General features: G+C 42.5%; 1 protein-coding gene across 4 annotated transcripts; it reads right to left on the bottom strand.

Moving 5' to 3' along the window:
• Positions 1-518: 518 nt before the first annotated feature.
• Positions 519-19449, bottom strand: NFYB (nuclear transcription factor Y subunit beta). Of its 4 annotated transcripts, none has more exons than XM_054801315.1 (7): positions 19323-19449; positions 10355-10448; positions 9715-9845; positions 7668-7865; positions 5565-5646; positions 2400-2479; positions 519-2186 (listed from the first exon to the last, which is right to left on the bottom strand). In XM_054801315.1, exons 2-7 carry the CDS (start codon positions 10446-10448, stop codon positions 2154-2156), a joined length of 618 nt encoding a protein of 205 aa, XP_054657290.1. In that variant the 5' UTR covers positions 19323-19449; the 3' UTR covers positions 519-2153. The 4 variants fall into 4 exon arrangements, with proteins under 4 accessions (XP_054657290.1, XP_054657295.1, XP_054657306.1 ...); XM_054801320.1 differs by having other exon boundaries at positions 19295-19395; XM_054801331.1 differs by lacking the exon at positions 19323-19449 and adding an exon at positions 19263-19291.
• Between the last annotated feature and the right edge of the window lie 1036 nt (positions 19450-20485).

Raw genomic sequence — 20485 nt, 5'->3', positions numbered from 1 at the left:
ATAAAGATTCAACAGTGGTTGTGCTACTATTAATATAAATTAGGCAAGTATTTCCTCAGACCATATTTGTTTTACCAGCACTACAGTACTCTGCAAACTTTATTAGGTGAATGATTTCAGCGAGAGATCAAACAAAGTGTGGTACAATTACTTCTGCATGTGTATTTTCAGGAAGTGAATGAGCAAGCTGGTTGCAGTTTTGTCCCTGGATCTCAGGGAAGAAAGAAAAAGAAAAGAGAAAAACAAAGCAGTATCAGCTCCTTTGCTCATATGATGGTATGTAAACCACAAACTCAAAATGCTTTAACCTAAACTCACAGGGGAGACAGCAGATTGAAAAACATAGCTGTTATCAAGCGAGACACAACAACCTCAGCCTCCTTTCTGCACGTCCAACTGCCAAACCTCTCCTAGCTTCTCCTTAGCTGTGATCACAGCTTTTTCCATTGCAAATTTGGGAACATCAAGAACAGGGTATGACGGCCTGAAATAAATGGAATACAAACAGAAGGGGCTCGTGTAGTGATTGTGTTATTCATTTGTACATTTAATGAAAAACTCCATTTGTTCAGTCATGGCTGCTGAAGATTGACAGACTGCCACAAACCCCAGAACATCTGCCCAGATCACCACAAAATACACTGGGTCCCCTCCAGAGGCTCTGCCAGCATGGTGCTGATTTGTGACAAACACTGTTCAAATCTGCACATACATAAAATTTTTTTTAGCAAAGAACTGGCTATTTCAGGCTTCCGGGATGTCTTAAACTATTTTCCCAATATTAAACTGTAACTTTAAAAAAAAAAAAAGAACAAAACTAGCAAGAAATTATATGGCAACAGATTCAAGGTGTAGTTTGCTTAAATTAATGACAGTATGTGAAAAGATTATTATATTACATTTCAGTCCACTGCAAACAGTAAAAATATCAAAGGTCCCAAAATTCAGTCAGAAGAAGATATATTACTAAACCCACCACCCCTATCCTAACAGGCTAAGACATTGCATCTAACAAAATTACCCACCCGACTTAATGAACCAGCAATGTTACTAAGAACAGCTCACTAAATATACATAACTACATTATCTAGGTAGAGTTTATTGCAAAACCAGGAAAGAGACAGCAAACTGTAAGTCTGTCTCCCATTTCATATTTGTATCACTTGAGTTTCAGTCACTCGCACACACACGCACGCACGCAGCCTGTACACAGAAAGTTGCTAACACAGTTGAGTTCCCACAGTCTCACAAGAAACCTTAAAACATTTCAGTAAAAAGTTAAAATGAGATCTTTTACCACAAGGACTATAAAATCCCCCTCCCCCTCAAATGGCTAAGTTTTGGATTCTAAAAACCGTACACAAAAAAAGAGTTATTTCAGTAGCACAAAGACTACCTCAAATATATCAAAGTAACTCTAAGGAGAGGTAACCTAACTGAAAAAAAAGTGAAATGAAGACCTGCATCACACACAGTGTTTTCATCAACACTGTTGATAAGCTCTAAGTCTCTGAATGTAGTAGAGCCTTGGTCGGTTTTGATTAACTTTTAATTCTCAAGTTACATTAAAAAAAAACCCCACAGTTGTAGTAATTCTTTTGAGCTGCTTGTTTCATGAGGAAAAAGTCCCTTTCAAAATTTCAATAAATATGCTGACATGTAAAGTTAGTTGAGGTTGTCATGCAAGACAAGTTACATAACCAAGACCAACTCAATCTTTATAATAAAGGCAACTTGCATTCAAAAATGAACTTTACCCTTACAATTTTATTCAAAGGGTAAACATGAAATAACCCAGCTGTTTACCTGAATTACAAAAGTAACATGATTTAATATGAAAATAAGAAACTGTCTACAAATCTCTGACAGTAATAAATTGCAATATACAATGCATACAGGAGTTATACAGAGCAACAAACTCTTGTACAAAACAAAAATACTTTAATACCTTTAAAATCCAATTTTTTTTAAAATCATCATGAAAAAGATTTGAGTCAGAATTCACACCTCAATTAGTCAAGCTTCTGGTAGCTACATTACAGCTATTTAATATACAAAGAGATAAATCTCTTCACCAGTCATTAAAACTGCCTCTTTGTTAGAGTTGCACAGCTTTTCCGTCTCGTGTTCCCAGATCCAAAGTTTTCTTCAAATCATGAGAACTGAATTTGCTGAACACCAGAGATCTAGAGAAAGAAAATGCAAGCGCTCACATTCAAATGCACCTTTTCTGAAACTGCATGGCAGCTAACAGCCTTGAATTGTCACAGCGTTGGAACGTCATGACAGCCACCACCAAAGGACTAAATACAATTCATTCTCATCTTTCAGAACAGGGCAGCGGAATTAGCATTTGAATTTTAGCAGCAGAAGGGAGAGTAGGGGATGGGATACAGTACCTGTTGGTACGATGTTGTGTAGACCATAACATTCTGCTGTTGGCCGTCTGTAGTTATTAAGCCTGCTGGCAACTGGTTAGCTGAAAGAAAGCATTTTACGAAAGTTAGATAGGAACTGCAGGATACATGCAGCCTTGTTTGAGGTGTCTGTCACAAATAACATTTAGTTGTGGTTCACTCAGGGACTATGGAGCAGTTCCTCTCCTCACAGCTACCATCCCACAGTGCCTACAGTCACGCTTGTTACTGAGTGTTACAAGTAAACAAGTTTATTCCCATTAGCACTTAGGAACAAAATTCAGGTTAATTTTGCATCAGATAATCTAAAAGTAAAACTGCACCTTGTTCTTCTCCCGTACGTATCTGAAGCAGAACATACACAGCTGTACACTGGTGAATGGAGTGGAGTTTGCCATCCTAACCACTGAAAAAAAGCAATCTCCAGCATTCAATATCCCAAGAAACCTGGAGAATTCTGAGTTTGTTTTGTTTATACATAAGGTTAGCGCTTGAGCATACACGTGCATGAGGAAGCCAAAGAAAACATTGCGCTGCTTTATAAAACAGGATCCATCAGGGACTCTGTAATGCAGAAGCCCCATGGAAAGCAGCAGGGATAAACAGAGCCAGACAATGACAAAAAAAACCCCCAGGCACTGCCAGAGGCAATAGTATTGATAGGAAGCCAACGATTTGACATTACACTGGATGACTTCAGCATGCCCTTCAGGGTATGCACAAGAGCTCTGAATTTCATAGGGGAGGGAGGAGGCCAAGGAATGGAGTAAAAAAGTACATCTGAGATTTAAAGCATCGCTCCTCGTGTTTTCTCTCTAAGATAAACCTTTACAGTAGCATGTACTTTGAGCTCTGCAACATTCAGAGTAGATGTGTTACAACTGCTACTTGGAAGCAAAGCAGCAAAACTCTTAAGTTGTAAGTTAAGTCACTGTAGCATAACATTCTCTGCTAGGAGACAAACAATGGGGCTTTTTTCTTTCGGAAGTATGGCTGTTATGTATAAATAAGGTGTCTAACCCATAAAAACCTTCTGAAAACAGTATAATCCTAACAGCTTTCATCTGAAAGCTGATGCTAGGGGTTTTTTTAAATTGTTATTTTTCCTCTCTTTTTTTTTTTCTTTTCCTACCTTCATTGTAATAATTTTCAAATACTTAAGCTGCAAGTTAAGAGATGCGTTAAGATCATAGTGAGAAGTGGCTCCGGCAGGTCCAAAGCTTTACCACCCTTCAACGCACATGTTCCACATCCGACACAGTTTAATGCCAAGCCTCCATCCCAGCCCTGGCATTAGGCTAAGACACTGAGCTTAAGGGTTATGCCACTGCAGCACAGCTATTACTGCTACTGCTGCAGCGAGACCATCATTCTGAATAGATCTATAACTGCCCCAACAGAGAGAAATACCAGCAGCACCTGACACGATCAATTATTTTACAGAATTTTTTTTCCTCCTTCTACTGCAGCAACATCTCCCTTGCATCCTGCCAAGACTTAATATTCACTCCTTCAAACCAGAGCAACTTTAAGCTTATTTCATGGAGGACGCTGAGGCTCCCAGGCCTGAGATATGTGAACAAGTGACTAGGAGCAGAGCTTCAGCCTTCTGCCATTTAACAGGGACTATAGGAAATTTGGGAAGGGGATAGAGGATCCACGGATATAAGGGGATTCCTTTTTTTTCTGGTGGGCATTGTACTCAGGCTAAGCAGAGCATGAGCATCCAGAGGAGAAACTTTTTGTGAGTTTGGCTCTTTGCCCACAGAAAACAAGATACAGGATGCAATCACAGTCAGAAGTTTCCAGCTATATATTCTCCTTCAACTCTTGAGCCGCAGATTAAATACTTGAAGTGCAAATCAGAATATATACAAAATAAAGCTTTTAGAACAATTTCTATATATTGATTTGACAAGCTTCCAGCTGGACAGACTCCCAACTGCTGCAATCCAGAAACCATTAGCAACATACCCAAGGTAAGTAAGTTGGACCAATAGCTGTGCTAGTGTCTTACTACTTCTGAACCAGAGTTATTACGTATGAGTACAGATAAGAGTTTACTATTTGCATTGCCTAATCTTTAATTATGAAATTAAAATAGTCATATTTAAAAAGAAACAAAAAACTTTCTGTAAGTCCCCTGCAATAGTTAAGTTTAGATTCTTAATTTCCAGCCAGTTTTATGAGCTTATCTTCCTGGCTAGGAGAGACCCAAAGAGTCTGTACTGTTCTGATAGCCAAAGTCATCATATTGGGAGCAAAGTGTGTTTCAGACTCTGAATAGGTCGTTTCAGTCCTCGGGCTTTGAATTTCTGCTAGTTCAGTAGTTTACTAGTGATTTTAAACTGAAGATTTATCAGATACTTGAAAAAACTAAATCTCGTCAGTAGATATGACTAGAGCTGCACCTCCTAGTTCTTGTATCAGCTTCAAGATTACCACCCCACAACATTTAAAAGCCAAGGTGAAGACTACATGCAAGAATCCAGCATCAACAAAACCAACACAAAGCCCAAACAACTGTTGGGCTTTAATTCACAGTATAAGGAAGAAAAACTACAATGAATGCATATGATACTCCTTGCCCTACACCTTTCAGTTGCCAATCTGTGAATTCTTTTGAATACAAGAAATACTAAGTGGTTTAGAACTATACAAAGATGATGATGTTCTCTGGCTCATTTCTCAAAGACGAGCTCCTCAAGTACTCAAGTGGAGTTTATTTTACTTTTTCCCCCAACAGTCTTGCAAGTTGAAAAAATGTGGCCTAAATATGTAGCTACTGGTGGTGGTGGTGGGGGGAGTTTGCACCCTTCCTTACAATCTGTGTCTAAGTATAGACAAAAATACTGGCACTAACATATGCATTTAAAAATCTTCCACAGTTGACATTAGCTATTACTAGAGCGTCATCTTTTATCACTATATTACTTCATTCTGACCATAGATTCTACTGATGGGGAGGAAGTTATTGGAGCATGGGTTATCCTCCAGATATCTCCAATGAAAATGTCAATGGATCACAGGTGTAACATGTGACCAGTCCAGGATGTATTCCTCAAGTAAGAATTCTGATGTCTAAAGGAACTGCTGTTTTTAGAAAAGCCATAGTAATAATATCATAAATTAAAAAGTATTACTTACTAAATGCTTCCTCTGTGAGCTCCTCACTTAGACCGTCTCCAGTTGTAACTGTTCCTCCAATTCCCTTTTCTCCTTTCATTGCCTGGAGAGGGGATGAGGGGAAGAAGAAAGAAATATGTTAGAGTACAGTTGGCTTGAGATTGTTTCAAGACCCCAGGAGCTCTAGTCAAGGTTTGGAACTTGCACAAGAGTCACTGTGTAGCAGCTGGAGTTTGAAATCCAAGACCTGTAAAACTCTATTGGATTTAAGAACACACATAGTACAAAAATATATGGTGGTTTTCATCTTAGCCATACTCCTCAAACAAAAAAGCCGCAAACTAGGATTGTGTAGTTTTAAGAAAGGCTTCCACCTTCTGCAGAAAGTCGAAGATCTGCAGTAATCCAGAAGAAGCAGTTAAGAGCATTTACAAGAAATCACAGACTCTCAGAACTACTGAGAATGTGCAACATTTGCTTACCAACCACACACAAGTGCCATCATCATACAACTAAGAGTTGACATTTAAAACCAAGATACTTGACTTCTTTTCCCACATCAAGGACTACAGCCAGAAAGGATATCAGCACAGAAAGCCAAGGCTTCCAGTCATGTGCGTGCAGTTTTACAAGTATGAAGTTTGATGCTCTATGCTATTATATAAAAACATCTAAGAAAATAATATAGGCATAGAAAGTATTCTCTGCAACTGTTTGAGGTAGACTAAATACTAAGCTACAAAACAGAAATAGTTCACTACATATGGTACCCTGAAGACAGTACTAGCTGGAATGGAGGTTTATAACTGATGAGCAAAATCATTGAATTAACACCCAATCCTGCTACTCTGCTATCACAGCGTATATATGGCCACTTAGAATAAAAGCATAGACCCACTTCAGACTTGCTAGAAGTACTGAAATTAGGTAGGCACTACTTGCATTTTAAATTAAAGCACATACAGCACTTTGACGGCACGTGCAACTGCTACACAGAACTGGAAAAAGATAACACACAGTAGTACTTCAACTTTTAGATTACACCTCCTGTTCCTCAGTTATCACAGCAAATGACCTTCTAGGAAGGGGAAGCTTCAAGTGCTATCAGCAGATTAAATACCACTAGTGAGTCAGACCTCATTAATTAAAAAAAAACTTAGGTTTACAGAACAAAAAGTCTGAAGAGCATCTCTATCTACAGCACTGTCAATTTAGACAGCCTCCCTCACTCATGCCAGTAAAATCAAGCAGCCATACCAACAGAGCGATCCACATTTAAAATAAAAAATTAAGATGCTTTCAGGTTTTCTTCCCAGGATTATTTTAACCCTGAACAACTTCTTCACTCAGGACTATAAGGAAGAGAAGTCAGTGGATAAAAATACCTTTGATTTGTTTGGTTAAATCTGGTATTCTGAGGTAAAAGAACACCAAAGTAATGAAGCAAGCAAGCATAATTCTCTTCTGTCTCCAGACAGGAGGTGGGGGGAACGGGGGTACCAGGACAAGAAACCCAAGCAGAAGCAACTTCTTTTTCAAAAAGTTTCAATTGCTGAAAGGAAAGAGAGTCACTTTCTGCTAAAGAAGGCATAAATTAAAACTGCTTGGATCACATACCTAGCATGTACTATCTATCACAAACAAGCTGAGGGACAGGCTGAAAACAGATTAAAAAACCCACAGCATTGAAGCAGATAGCCTTCCATGTGAATCATTATTCCGGCATGAGAAAAACAACTTTTTCTTTTGCAGATCTGAAGCCCAGACAAACAACAGGCATTAGGCTAGTTCCTCAGAGGATGCAGTCTAGTACAGTTTTATTGATTGAACCCAAAGATCAAATTAAGTATTCTTAATAGGCACCTTTAAAGAACAGAGTTATTTACTACCAGCAATATATTAGAGAATTTATTCAATTGAAAGCTCTAACTACTTTGAATCAGCAAGTCTAATCAAAATACTTACTCCTTTTTCTCTCTGGAATGCTTTTAAACATTACATTAGTCCCTGACAGTAGCTGTGAGATACTGTGCAAGTTACCCCTAATATAATTACAACGACAGGGAGCTAAGGATAAACACAACCAGGCTAAATAAATGAGGAAATACTGAAGTATATACCAACCTCTCTGAATTTCTGGAGGTATAACTTCAAAGGTTCAACATAGCTATCAAACCCCAAGGTAGACATGGCAAAGAGAATATCCTCTCCATTGATGGTCTTTCTTTTCTCTTGATGACACCTCTCACTTGCTTCCGACGTTATAAAGCTGATGAATTCACTTACACACTCTTGCACGCATTCCTTTGCATCCTTAGCAATCTAGGAAGGAAAAAGTATCATAAAATGTTTAATCAAGATGCAAGATTATTAAAAAAAAGAAAAAAGAAAGAATACACTAGATAAAGGAAACACCTCAAAATCTGATGATAATACTCATTTAGGCAACACCTGTATGTGAAGGAACCACTGGATGTCATCACTGCTCTATGTAAGCACAGCTGCAACAGGATTTTAACCTAAGTTTTACTATTTCTAGCAGCACAGCCAACTGCCAGGATCTCCTGAAGTCATAAGTATGTTCTGCACAAGCTTTTACATATAGATGCATCTCAGTATTGCTTACTTTGCTTTCCTACACCTTCTCTTTAAACCTGTTCGTTACAATGTCATAGTCCACTTCCATCTTCCTTTTAATAGGCCCAGCAGTTCCAACTCTGCTGCAGTACATTCCCCCAAATTCCACAATGACAAGTATTTTTATCCTGACCAGATTCAGGGACTAGAGTATATGCCTAGCAGCAAGGCTCTCTAATGCTTTAATATTCTGGTATAAATTTTCCAAATGAGAATTCAAATGGAGAACTATATGCCCCTGGCAAGAATGAAATACGTAAATTTGATTACGGTTTTCAGCTGGACAAAAGTAATTTACCTGACTTAAAATAACAGCAAGCATTACTCATGATTATTTGGGAAGCTGTCAGGAGCCAACTGAAAGATTATCATAATTAAGATTCTTGTTCTTCACATTAGAAGAACCTGTTTGTATTTAAAAAATAACGAAGCTGTAACTGTATGTAGAATCTTCACTAGTTCCTTTGGTATTTTCAGACACACAGGGCGAGATTTTCAGAAGTACTCATCAGCCAGCAGCTTTCCTTGCAGTTTTTCCACAAAAACCTCCCAGATTTTTCAAGATAGCTCGACATCCCATATGCTAAATTCTTAAAAAAAAAATCTCATCTTGATCACTAAAAATTTATGCCAATATGGACTAGTGAAGAGATTTTCACAGCAAAGATATAAATGTAACACCCAGATCTCCAGGAAGCCCTGAACACTATGAAAGTACAAGCAGATGCAAGTAAATTATGTGTTGCTTCTATTTAGAGTGATCTTAAAAAAAGAAAAAAAAAAAAAAAGAGAAATCAGCTTTAGCTAGAGGAAATGTTAACTGGGGCAGGAATTGTATTGGAATACAATAGAGAAACAGCAAGTAATAGGAGCCCTGCAAAGGTTTAAGATAAACAGGTGGAACTGTGAAACGCTTATATAATCACCAGCTCAGCAAAATGGATTAAAAAGTCTATTCTTAGAAGTAAGAAATAAAATAAGTCTTTCAATATCTGGCCTTATCTGCTACATGATATAAGGCAGACTTCTTATGTCATTTTGGCATTTCAATATGTAAAGATTCGGGTGATGGAAGACTAACCATTCCCTTTCCTTCAGGATGAGGACTGGATTTTTATTTCATCCAAAATGATTCACTTATTCCAAATTTTATGCACCTCAAAAGCAGATTAAATTTTGTAAGAGAATTGCATAGAAAACATTCTTACTGCTATTGGATCGTCACCAAGTCTGACCCGGTATGACAATTTCAGAGAACACATCTTAGAAAAAGAAAACTCTTGAAAGCCCTAGGAAGAGCAGTGTTCTGGACACTGTAATTACTGCAGTTATTAAAAGCTTTCAGAAACCTAAGAAAAATGGATTTGGTCTCAATCTCCTTCTGCTCAGATTTTTGGGGGCGGGGGGGGGAGTAAGGCTTTTCTCCAATAAATCAGGATCATTTGGAAAAATATAGTGTTCTACCAGCTCAAGTTCATTCAGAGGAAAGAATAAAACTCATTAACACACTTTCTTTACCAGACAAGGGTATTACCTTTCCTGTTTGGGGTATGGCATTTTTCATTATCCTTGCCACATTTGCAATTGGAAGATATATATCTTGTTCTCTAAAACTCTCTTTTGAGCCATTTGTATCTTCATGATCGTTCATGCTGTCCTCTGTGTCTAATGAAATAAAGAAAAGTTAACAGAAATTGTATTTGGTAGACAGCAGGCAATAATTAAGTCAGTTTAAAATCTTACACTGAAGGATGAAGACCTTTGAAAGCAGAGTGTATTAACCTCATCGAAAGAATTTTAAAGACAAATGTGACACCATTTATGGGTGTTCGATATCATCTTTATCATACTATGCACAGAAATGTATATGGCGGCTGAACACCAAGCATTCTTAATATCATGTCAAAATAAAAACTGTCTCCTAGAACATAAATTTTTTTGTCATCACCCTGAAGGACTCAAGTATCAACACTGAAAAATCCAACCTCCACCTTCAGCCTGCAGAAAAAATGCTTTATACAGTGAGGCATTATGAATACAAACTATTGCAAATTCTTAGCTTGACAGAAGATAGCAGAGAACTATACAAGAACTAGAAGGAAATATATGTATGTATACACGCACACATATATACACACAAGAGAAACAGTAGTATTTACTGTTACATTTCTTACCATCGTGAGGCTGTATCACATAGTGACTGCCACCAATGTAATCTCCAGCAATTCCTAACTGAGAAGCATCCGTTGTGGAGCTATCACCATCCATCTACAACCAGAAGAATGAAACCTTTCAGGTATGTTTGTTATACTCTAAGTGCAGCTATTGCTGAAAAACAGCACTTTAATCAACTTAGAGCTATGAGACCAATTTATACAAAGTATAAATGTTTTGCCATTTGAGAACAGTATACACTCTCTCATTAATGAGCTTTACTGACAGTGAAAACAGTGAAACTCTTTTGTGAAGCTTCCCCAAAAATTCAACCAGAGGCACAGAAGCATTTGGTTCATGCAGCACATATATAACAACCTTGTGTCACTCCCATGAGTGTGACCAGAACTGGTCAAGGCATCTGTTTCTCTTGAACAACCTTCAAAACCTAACGCCAGCCCACTGCTCACTGAACACTTCACCTACAATTATTACACAGAGTGCATCCTTCACTCACTATTACACTCCACCCAAACAGCTTCTGTCAAGCCCACTGACAAACTTTTCCTAGCCAGACCTCAGGACCAGCTCCGCATCCTCATCCTCCTTGAGGCATCAGTCACTACTAGATGTCTTCTAAGTCATGTTTTCCTTTGCTTTCCCTGCTTCTGTCCCACATCACTTCTCTTGGCATCCTTCAGTGCTCCTCTCAGAACATTCTTACATAGTGACCAACAAGAAGTCTTCTCCTCAAGGCTTTAGAGACTTGGTCACAGTTTAACAGGTAATTTGACTGCCAGGAGGAAGAAAGAAGCCACAAGAGCCAGCACTTCCCTCCTTGGCTAGGGATCTTTGCCCTAGGAGGCACTGACCACGTTTCAGCTGGAGGAGTCTGAGTGAAGCCTGCCGTTCCTGCCTTCTCCCTTCCAACAGGGACAAAACGGCTGAGAGCATCAGCAGCCATTTGCTGGCAAGTCTCAACATTTGCCAGAAAAAAATCTACTTTGTGAACAAGTAAAGAGGTCTTGCAACGCTGCTCTGAACCAAGGCTGCTGCCCAGAGGCTCCTCGGCAGCCTGCTGCCTCGCCACTCAGGGACGTCCGATATTGTGCTTCCTGGTCCTGCGGAGGAGGCAAAAGAGGTGAAGATGCCTCCTACCTCCCTTGGAGGTTTGCACCTCTTCAGTGGGCGCTTGCCACTGGTAAACGGCAACCCAACACATCACTGCCTTCTGCATCCATGTTTTGCCACAGTACACAACTCAGATTCATGTGCATTCCTGCAACAGCAAATGCTCCAGGCCATGTAACCTGTTACTGTATTACATTTTACCTTGTTACAGGAATAACGACCTTCCTTAAACATGACCATCAGGTGCTCAGTAGAAAGCTCAGACTTATACAGAAACAGAGCAGACAACAGTTCTACTTTCAAAGGGGCTATTTTAGCAGTGCCAAATGTAAGTTGGAATTCAAGTCTCACAGTCGTGGACAATCTTGACTTTTTTCCAGTTGCAAGTGTCTTGACAATTAGCATATTAAAAATAACTTTTGCCGAACATTTAGCTCCCATGCTTCCAAAATGTCTTCCCCCCTCCCAAGAAAAGTTGTATTTTTGCAGTCATGTGCTTTAATAATGCTTCTTTCAGTGAGAGGAAATAATGCAAAAATCAGGGAGGGAGAAGGGCTTCCCAGATGCAAACTCTTTCAACACTGGAGCACAAATCCAAAGATATTTTTTAACACATTTAGATGCACAGCACCAGATTCACCTTCGCCCTACATTTTCTTGGCTATGTTTAACATCAAACAGCTGTTAGCATTTGCTTATTTACCTGTTTGCTAGAAAATTAGCTCTTCCATTCCCATTCTACACTTCATGCAGTTCCTTCTCTGGACCAGCACTTCCCATCCTTCCCCCTTCCCACCCCAGCTGTTTCCAACCTGAGCAGCCAGCCTTACTGACAAGACAGACACACAGCCCTGGGAGGAACAATCCGGCTCAATTCACTCACTGATCTACACCAGCTGCACAGGTAGCCAAGTGCCTTTGGAAAACAACCTCTGCCCCCAAGGGTCGCGTGGTCTTTGCTGGTGAGACCACGCAGCTCCCTTCACTCCAGAACCACAAGCATGAAGAGGGAGGGAGAAGCAATCATGTGCTATTTTTATACCTTCCCAGAACTATGAGCAATTTAACCTCTCTCTAATCTGCACTTTGCCTGTGACCACAGGGCTGGCTTTTTGCTTTCAAACTTCTAGGCAACATCCGGTGCTACGCTGGGCCACAGATGCACGCGTAACCCGAGCACTGCTCGCATTCAAGGCGATACTGCAACAGCTGGATGTAGCCTTACAAGCTGTTCAAGAAAAAAAACCTCTTCTACCTCTTCTTCACTGGACAGAATATTACACACATGCACACACTGCTTCTTTTAAAGCACTTCTGGTCCCTTTTGATGGGCTTTTGTAAAACAGTTTCAATTCTCACACAGCAGCTCTGCCCAAAGGAAGAGTAGCATTTTAAGCATTAGCTTTTCATGTGCCAACTTTCCTATAAATTCGCTTTGTCTGCATTTTGCAGACTCTTTGTTGGGAGATTTAACTTTGCTTTTCAATTTTCCAAAGGGTCTGCAGTTTGCTTACTCAGCTCGCTGTAATGACAATGCAAGGATATCATAATCCTGCACGTCAAGATCACCAAAGTTGACATCGTCCATCATTAAGAGAGTTGTGTCTCTCTTCATTCTGCAATTTGAAGCAATTAACGTTCTGCAGGCTAGCCTATCTGAGTCTTTATTGCCAAGACCCACTAGCAATATTATTTAAGAAACCATCTTGCTTTCATTAGCCTAGCTCACCTTCAAAAGACAATTCCTGCTTGAATCTCTTTTAAATCTCTGCTGCATCTGCAGACAGTTTTGGCCATATTAGACTAATGCATCCTCAAGGCACTACCTTTGCTTTTATTCTTTTCCGTGTGCACATCTCCATATCTACTTACAGTATGTATTATTTCACAATTAGTGAAAATTTGAGTGGAAGCTTATCAACATTATGAATCTAAAATAGCAATTAGCAAAATTGACAGGAAAGGGCTTGCAAAAGAAAAAAGCAGATCTGTCTCAGATAAAGAAAACAGGCACTGACAGCTTAACATCAACTGAAATTACTTCTGAGGGTATTACTTTAAGAAAGATTTTTAGCTGCCAGGACAACCTTGGGACAGGGGATTACAGACAGCGTAACACCCTTTTGCATAATGCTTAGCATAACCAGGTCCTAATCCAGGATCACAGGATAATTCAGGCTGGAAGGGACCTCAGGAGGTCTCTAGCCTAGCCCCTGCTCAAAGCAGGGTCAGCTCCGAGCTCAGCGCAGGTCACTCGGGGCTTTATACAGCCACATGTTGAAGAACTCCACAGACGGAGCCTGCCTAGTTGCCCTGGCTGGCCTCGTGGTGAAAAAAGGAGCGGCATCTCTACACACTATTTCAAGCCAAGTAAGTTTGACAGAAGAATTTCAGTCAGATTTAATTTTGTCATTTAATTCAAATCTATATCTAGGCATCTGACTATAGCAACTGTAATTAATATACCATCTAGTCACTCTACCAGTATTTCTTTGAGCCCGATGGATCACACAAATGTGACCCTGCTGAAAAATGTGGCCACTGCCATCCTAGTCATCTCATAATGAACAGTTACACATTCAAGTATTACAGTTTTAGTTTCAGATATTCAAAACTCAAGTCAATCACCACATATCTGATTGTCAGCTCAGCACAAGGTCTGTAATACGCACAATACAATGCTCCAAAAATGAGAAAACACTGCTCTCAATATACTGTTGCTAATTAATCCTCCTTTAAACAAAAAAACCCAACCAAAAACATGAAACAAACTAAACTCTCAGGGTCCCTGAAGTTACTCTAAAAAGGCAGCAGTCCAATGTAAAACAGAACACATCTACAAGAAGCACTTAGCTGCATGTTGTACATTACCCTTAGCCTTTTGTACCAAGAAAACACTAAAGCTCCTCCATGCATACACGTTATCAACTGAACCAAGACTAAGAGCTAAGCATATCAGAAGTGACATGTCAGTCTCCAAAGTGACCATGCCATCATCTGATTTTTATCAGCAAGGGAGAGAAACCAAGTAAATACCAAACATTCAACCCAAATACTCAGTGATACACTGCAAAAAGCATCTGAATACAGAGCAGCAGCACAAAGTTTTCTGGTGGTGGTTCCCTGTTTGTTGGGGTTTTTTTTAATCTCTAATGAAAGAGACTATTACAAGGACTATACAAATGAATGGATACAGGGAAATTAACCTAAGATATATGTTAAAAGAGAAACATTTCAGACCAAGGGTATCAAAGAAAACTCAGTGATAAGATGCAAGTGAATGAACATACAGGTTTACACTGACAACTGGTAGAAAATTTTCTGGAGGATGCTTAAAAAAAATATTATTCTGTCAGCTGCCCAAAACTCAGGCTATACCTAGAATACATCTATACTGAACTAATAAAACCTCAGTATCTCAAATCTTGCATCTTGTTTAATCTTAAGAGAACAGTATCAGTGGCTCAGCTAAATGACAGCTAAAGAAGAATGCAAGCCCAGACCTGTTAGCACTGAGGGGAAGAAGGGTCTAAAACTAACATCAGTATAAAAAGACAAAAATAGAATCAAAGAAAACAAGATTTTGTTTTTAGAATGGGGAAGTTATCTGGCAATGATTTGCAAAACTGGTCTCTTGAGGTAAACCAAAGGCTGCTTATGATTTAAGCACTTCACATGGTATTTATCCACCCTGTCTCTCTCCCAAAACTGCTACCCCTACAAGGGGGAGAACAGAAAATTATATGCAATAAACTGAAGCATTTGGCACACTTTCCACACAGTTGTCCCTGCCACAGAAGCAGTACACAAATGGTAACTAAAGCTGTAGGTAGCAGTCATTTCAGCCACTGTAGATTAATTTTGTACCACACCTTATTACAAGACATGTAAAACTGTAGAGCAGTACCTAACAGCAGAAACAACAAAGTTCTATTTGAGCTTTCTGCACCCTCACTTGCTGCTCCTACACAGATATATATATATATATATTTATTTTAATTGAGAATACAATTTCCTTTTATTTTTCAATGACTTCTGGACAACCTAATTTCCCACTGAATTCTCAGTTGGCAGCAAAGCAGCATCTCCTGCAGCAAGAAACACAGAATGGTAAACACATTCATGGGACATTGTTCCAGCAGATCCACAAAAACGTAAAGCTAAAACCCCTTAGCATGTGCCCAGAACACAAACAGATGCTGCACTGTCTCTCTCCATCTCGGGCTCCTCTGATCTCTCACATTCAGTGTTCTCCCCCACAGCAGAATAACATTAGGAGAAGCAGACTGATGCTGAGAAGACCTGACAGCATCGCTAAGGCTCGTTAGCATCTAGGCTGTACCAGGCTCCTTCCCCTGGACCATGGGGAAGAAACCTTTCCCATATGAAATCCAAACAGGGCCTGTTCACCTTTCCACCTTCCCCCTCCATGTACCAGTATTATCAACTTTATGGCTCATCTTACGAGCCCTGATGTCACCAGCCACAAGTCCCCTCTGCATGGATCCAGCTGTGATGGAGTATATGGTAGCTCCCTACTAGGCTGGATAACCATTCACAAGCATGGTTAGCTGCTATATATATATATGGGCGGACTATCAATGCATGTTTTTACACCAAGTAGGAGTGGATCAGTGACACTGAGCAAGCAGGAGAAACAGTTTCCATGCCTTCTCTTTTTTGGCAGTAGAAGAGAAAAGCTGAAGGGAAAAAAAAAAACCCAAGAGATGAACGGAGGCAGTTTTGTTGCTTTGCAGAAGCTGGAAGAGGGCAGCAGTGCTGAACAGGCTGCACCAGCACCTCCTTCTTCCTGCAGCACTGACTGAAAGCCTCATATTACCTTTCCATATTAAGTTTTTGATGCTTTTCTAGCATTTTTCATAAAAACCTAAGCTTATCTGTTTATTAAATCCTGCCTTTTTCTAAGTTTGATAACATTTGTAAGTTGATTATGTTTTTCCTTCATTGAGGTAGTACATCAAGTGTGCCAAGTAGCTTACTCCTCTCAAGAAACAGGGTAAGAGATTTACAAAACTAGTTCAGAACAGGCCAGTATCTTCAGTCAAAATTACAAATTTTGCTGACACTTCCTTTTATTCTAGCAATGTTATTTACACATGTTGTTTAGTATGTGTATATATAGTTGTTTTGCGCTTTAAGCATCCTGCCACTAAAATATCTATTTCCAAATGCTGTGTTTCTCTGAAGTACTATGACAAGTCAGTATTGAAAAGACAAGTTTCTTTCTATGCAAAATTTTAAAGGTGAAGAGACATTACAGATTTGCATTTGAAAGCACTAACGAGCCTTGCAAGCCTTTTTTAAATCATGACAAAACGAGATATCTGACTTTAAGTTTCATAGTATTTCATGTTTCGTATCTTCACAGCATCTTGAACAATCTTTTTCTCTCAGTTCCTGTACACTGCCTCCCTTCATGTAATTATTACCCCAAATAAGAGGTTATTTATTAAACTAAGAACTGCTGTAATTGTAAAATATTAAAGTCTAAAGACTAACATCCAGTATTCTTGACTTCTTTCAAATATAATTTCATAGCTGCAAATGCTAGCAGCCGAGACCATATATAATCACCCGCTCAATGCAGAGCACAAGCAACTCACGCAGACCCCATAAATAATGATTCAGATTAAACCATCTCGGATCTCCCAAAGAATTACAGATGGATCCTCCCTTAACGTTATAACTGTCATGCCATAGGCCACACAAGCAAAGAAAGAAAGGAAAAAAAGAAATCACTAAGCTTATTGTTTAGGAACACTATGATAATGATTATGCATAAACACCATTTCTCCATTCCTGCAAGCCAATTAAAGCCAGACTGTGAATAACACCCAAAGAAGCTCCTTCCATTTTGCTTTTTGCTACTATTTAGCCTGAGCTTCTTTTGAGAAAGCTCAGGCAGAGTTGTTTTTTCTTAATTGGTAGTAACTTCCATCTATCAACAAGATAGGCAAAGGTTACATATAAGGGAGTCCATTCAAGGCCTGAAATCTAGATTTCTGTGTCTCTCACTGCCTAAAAAAGTTCAGGTCATTGTTATCAATTATTTTGTCCTCCCAAAAGCAATCCAAGCACACTGGGCAGCTTTTACAAGACAGTTCTTTGCAGAACAAAATCTTTTTGGTTAAGCCTCAAAGAAATTGGTAAAGCTAGAAGCTGACTCACTTTTTATTGCTGCAGCATTACAAGAGGACCTAGGAAGGTTTCTTTAAACAGTGTATCTTAATAGCCGCAAAAACGTTACTAGAGCACGATTTATTTTTGTTTTCCCAACACAACTGGCTGTGAATAACCTACACAATACTCTTCAGGATCACCAACTATGTAATTTCTGGATGAAGCAGTAGCTGGCAGGCACAGGTATGCCCAAGAACAGTTGCTGAACATATAAGAGTTGTGTGGACACGGACAATGGCAGAGTCCCATCTCTCTCCTACCTGCCATGTGTGTTACGGGATAAGCCGTCGATGCTGCTCGGCTGTGCCAGCCGATCGATCTCACTTCCTGATTTCATGTCCTTCAATGATGCAACAGCAGCCAGTGCAGGGCATGAGGGGGAAACCTTCCTATTTACACAAATAGCCTCAAAGTCTTCCTTGAACCTAGCTTGCATCCCCTCGACAGATACCTCATCTACCGTGATCCCTTGTTTTCAAATCGAGCAAGATAACCCCCAGTTATTTAGCAACTTTATTGTTAATCATCTTGGCTGGGATTTCCGTGGCAGGCTCCCGTGCCCATGGGGAGGGGAGGCCGCACACCTGGACCTGCCCGCTGGCTGGCAGCTTTTAGCCAGCGCCCTCCCGCAGACCACTGCCTTATTCCCTCCCCGAAGCGCCGTGCCCGGATCGGGCTGCCCGCACGGTCACCCGGGTGCTCTCACCACATCCCGGGGCCTCGCCCCTACACTCCTTATCCATGAAAAACACCGCCAGACCTTTAAGGAAATTTCGGTTTCAACAACAACGGCGGCGGCCGGGCCGCTCTCGCCCCGCTGCCCGGCTCCCGGCCCAGCTAGGGGCCGTGGGCGTGGTGGGGGCCCGCCAGATGCGCGGCGGGGCCTCGGCCCCTCGCTCCCGCGGCGAGGGGAGGGGGGCTCAGTGGGCAGCGGCGCTGGCCGGGCAAAAACAAAAGGTAGCGGAGTCCCCTCCGCCGGCGCACGGCGAGGCGCGGCCGCCACAAAGCCGCCCCTCCCGCCTCCCCCGCACGCCATGCCGCCGCCGGGAAGGGGGCCTGAGGCAGCCCGAGCGCGACCGGCGGGCCGGGAGGGAAATCGCCGCCGAGGGATCGCGGCGGCCGGCAGACCGGTCCGGCGGGAAGCCGTGTGCCCAGCCGCGAGCTCAGCGGGCGGTGGGGGTTACCGGGCGCCCCGACCGCTCGCGCACCGGCAGCCGCGGCCCGGCCCGCAGCGGACACGGCCGCGGGGCAACCGCGCTCCCGTCTCCGCCTCCTACCTCCCCCCCGCCCGTCTAGGCCACAAAATGGAGCCGGAGCGAGGGGACACACACACACACCCCACCTCGCGCCCAACCCCCGCGAAGAGAGGGGGACACCGGCGGGGGCAGCCGCCCCGCCACCCCTGCCAAGACCCCCCGCCGCCGCCGCCGCCTCCCCGCCCGCTCCGCTCCCCCCCCGGCCGCGCGGCCCCCGCGCCTCCGGTCGCACAAAGAAGCGAGCGGCCGGTAGCGGGGCCCGGGGGCTGCCGCCCCCCACTTCCTGGTCCCCGCGGCGGCGGCGCGGCGGCAGCGCCGGGGCCCGGGGAGGGAGACGGACATTTCATTCGAGCCTGCAGTGGAACCGGTTACCAATCATTGGCCGGAGCCAGGCACAAACCTCCAGTGCGGCCCTGGTTGGCTCCCTCCGCAAATCGGCTGTTTGGTTGGACAGAAAATGGCTGCGAAGGAACCAGTCCCAGCGCGGAGCCCCGCTTCCCGCAGCCGGGCTGCCCTCCCTCCGCGCCGCCTCCCCGCCACGCGCGCCGGCTCTTCCCCTCAGCGCGCTTCCCTCCCGCCGCCGCCCCGGCCTGGCCTTGCCCGGCCCAGCCCGCCTCCTTTATGCGGACGGAGGCGCCCGGCCTGGGGGGCAGCCGGGCCCGCCTCCCCCGCGCCGAGGGGCGAAAGGGTCCCTGCAGCTGGGCTGAGGTAAAACCGCCTGTCGGGGTGGTCTCCAGGCTCCTTTGCCTGTCCCCGGCAAAAGGGCTCGCTCCCGTGGAGTGCAGTGGGGTCGCTGACCAGGCGCAGTTTGTCCCCGGGGCTGTGGTAAAGGAAACCTTGGGAGGTGGGGGACGAGGGAGAGGGTGGGGGACGAAGGAGAGAGTGGCGTCCTCGGCTGCGTCCCGCTGGCCTCATCCCCGTCCTCTTCCCCCGATCGCTTCAGCGGCAGGGGTCTGCTGTCAGTAGGGCGGGCACCGGTTTTGTAGAGGGCCGAGAGGTTCCTCAGCTCTATTCAGGGCTGTCCTACACCTGCCTCTAGGTACATGGGTTGAGGAAAAGGCGTTGCATTCCCCAGTGACTTCCTATGCCTCCCATAGAGTGAGAAAGAAGAGGCTGATGAAGAAGAAGAGGTCAATGAAGGAGGAGGATGGCCCATGGGGCCAGGGTCCCAACCAGCTATTTGGTGGAACAAAATTGTGGCTGAGAGAATCTGCAGTTCTGCATTGCCCTTTACAGAAATAAACTCTCACTGCAAACCTGAAAGGATCATTTCCTTCTGGTGATACAAGACCTGAAGAGCACGTTTTCCTTCCACTTTTAGGCTTTGTTCTGAAGAAATATGGGCTGCTGGGTGAAGATGATAGTTGGACTGACTTCTCCACTGAGATTTATAAACCCCTCTTATGAAGCATTTATATGAAACACTTCATAATCCACCAATCCTGCCATTCACTAGAATTAGAGAGAGGAGTTTTTCTTCTAGGTGAAGGCAGCCAAAGACATTACAGGCATCTGCCGTCAACACGTGTATGTGCAATCTCCACAATGGAGGTAACAGCAATA

The sequence above is a fragment of the Grus americana genome, chromosome 1 (assembly GCF_028858705.1).
Source record: "Grus americana isolate bGruAme1 chromosome 1, bGruAme1.mat, whole genome shotgun sequence".
In the NCBI taxonomy this organism is placed as follows: Eukaryota; Metazoa; Chordata; class Aves; order Gruiformes; family Gruidae; genus Grus; species Grus americana.
This window is presented reverse-complemented; position numbering and strand designations above follow the sequence as displayed.

Coding starts and splice junctions, on each gene's coding strand:
- NFYB (XM_054801315.1), bottom strand. CDS start 10,448: ATGGATGGTGATAGCTCCACAACGGATGCTTCTCAGTTAGGAATTGCT. Junction 9,846..10,354: donor TGTGATACAGCCTCACGATG/GTAAGAAATGTA, acceptor TTATTTCATTAG/ACACAGAGGACAGCATGAAC. Junction 2,187..2,399: donor ACACAACATCGTACCAACAG/GTACTGTATCCC, acceptor TTCTTTCTCTAG/ATCTCTGGTGTTCAGCAAAT.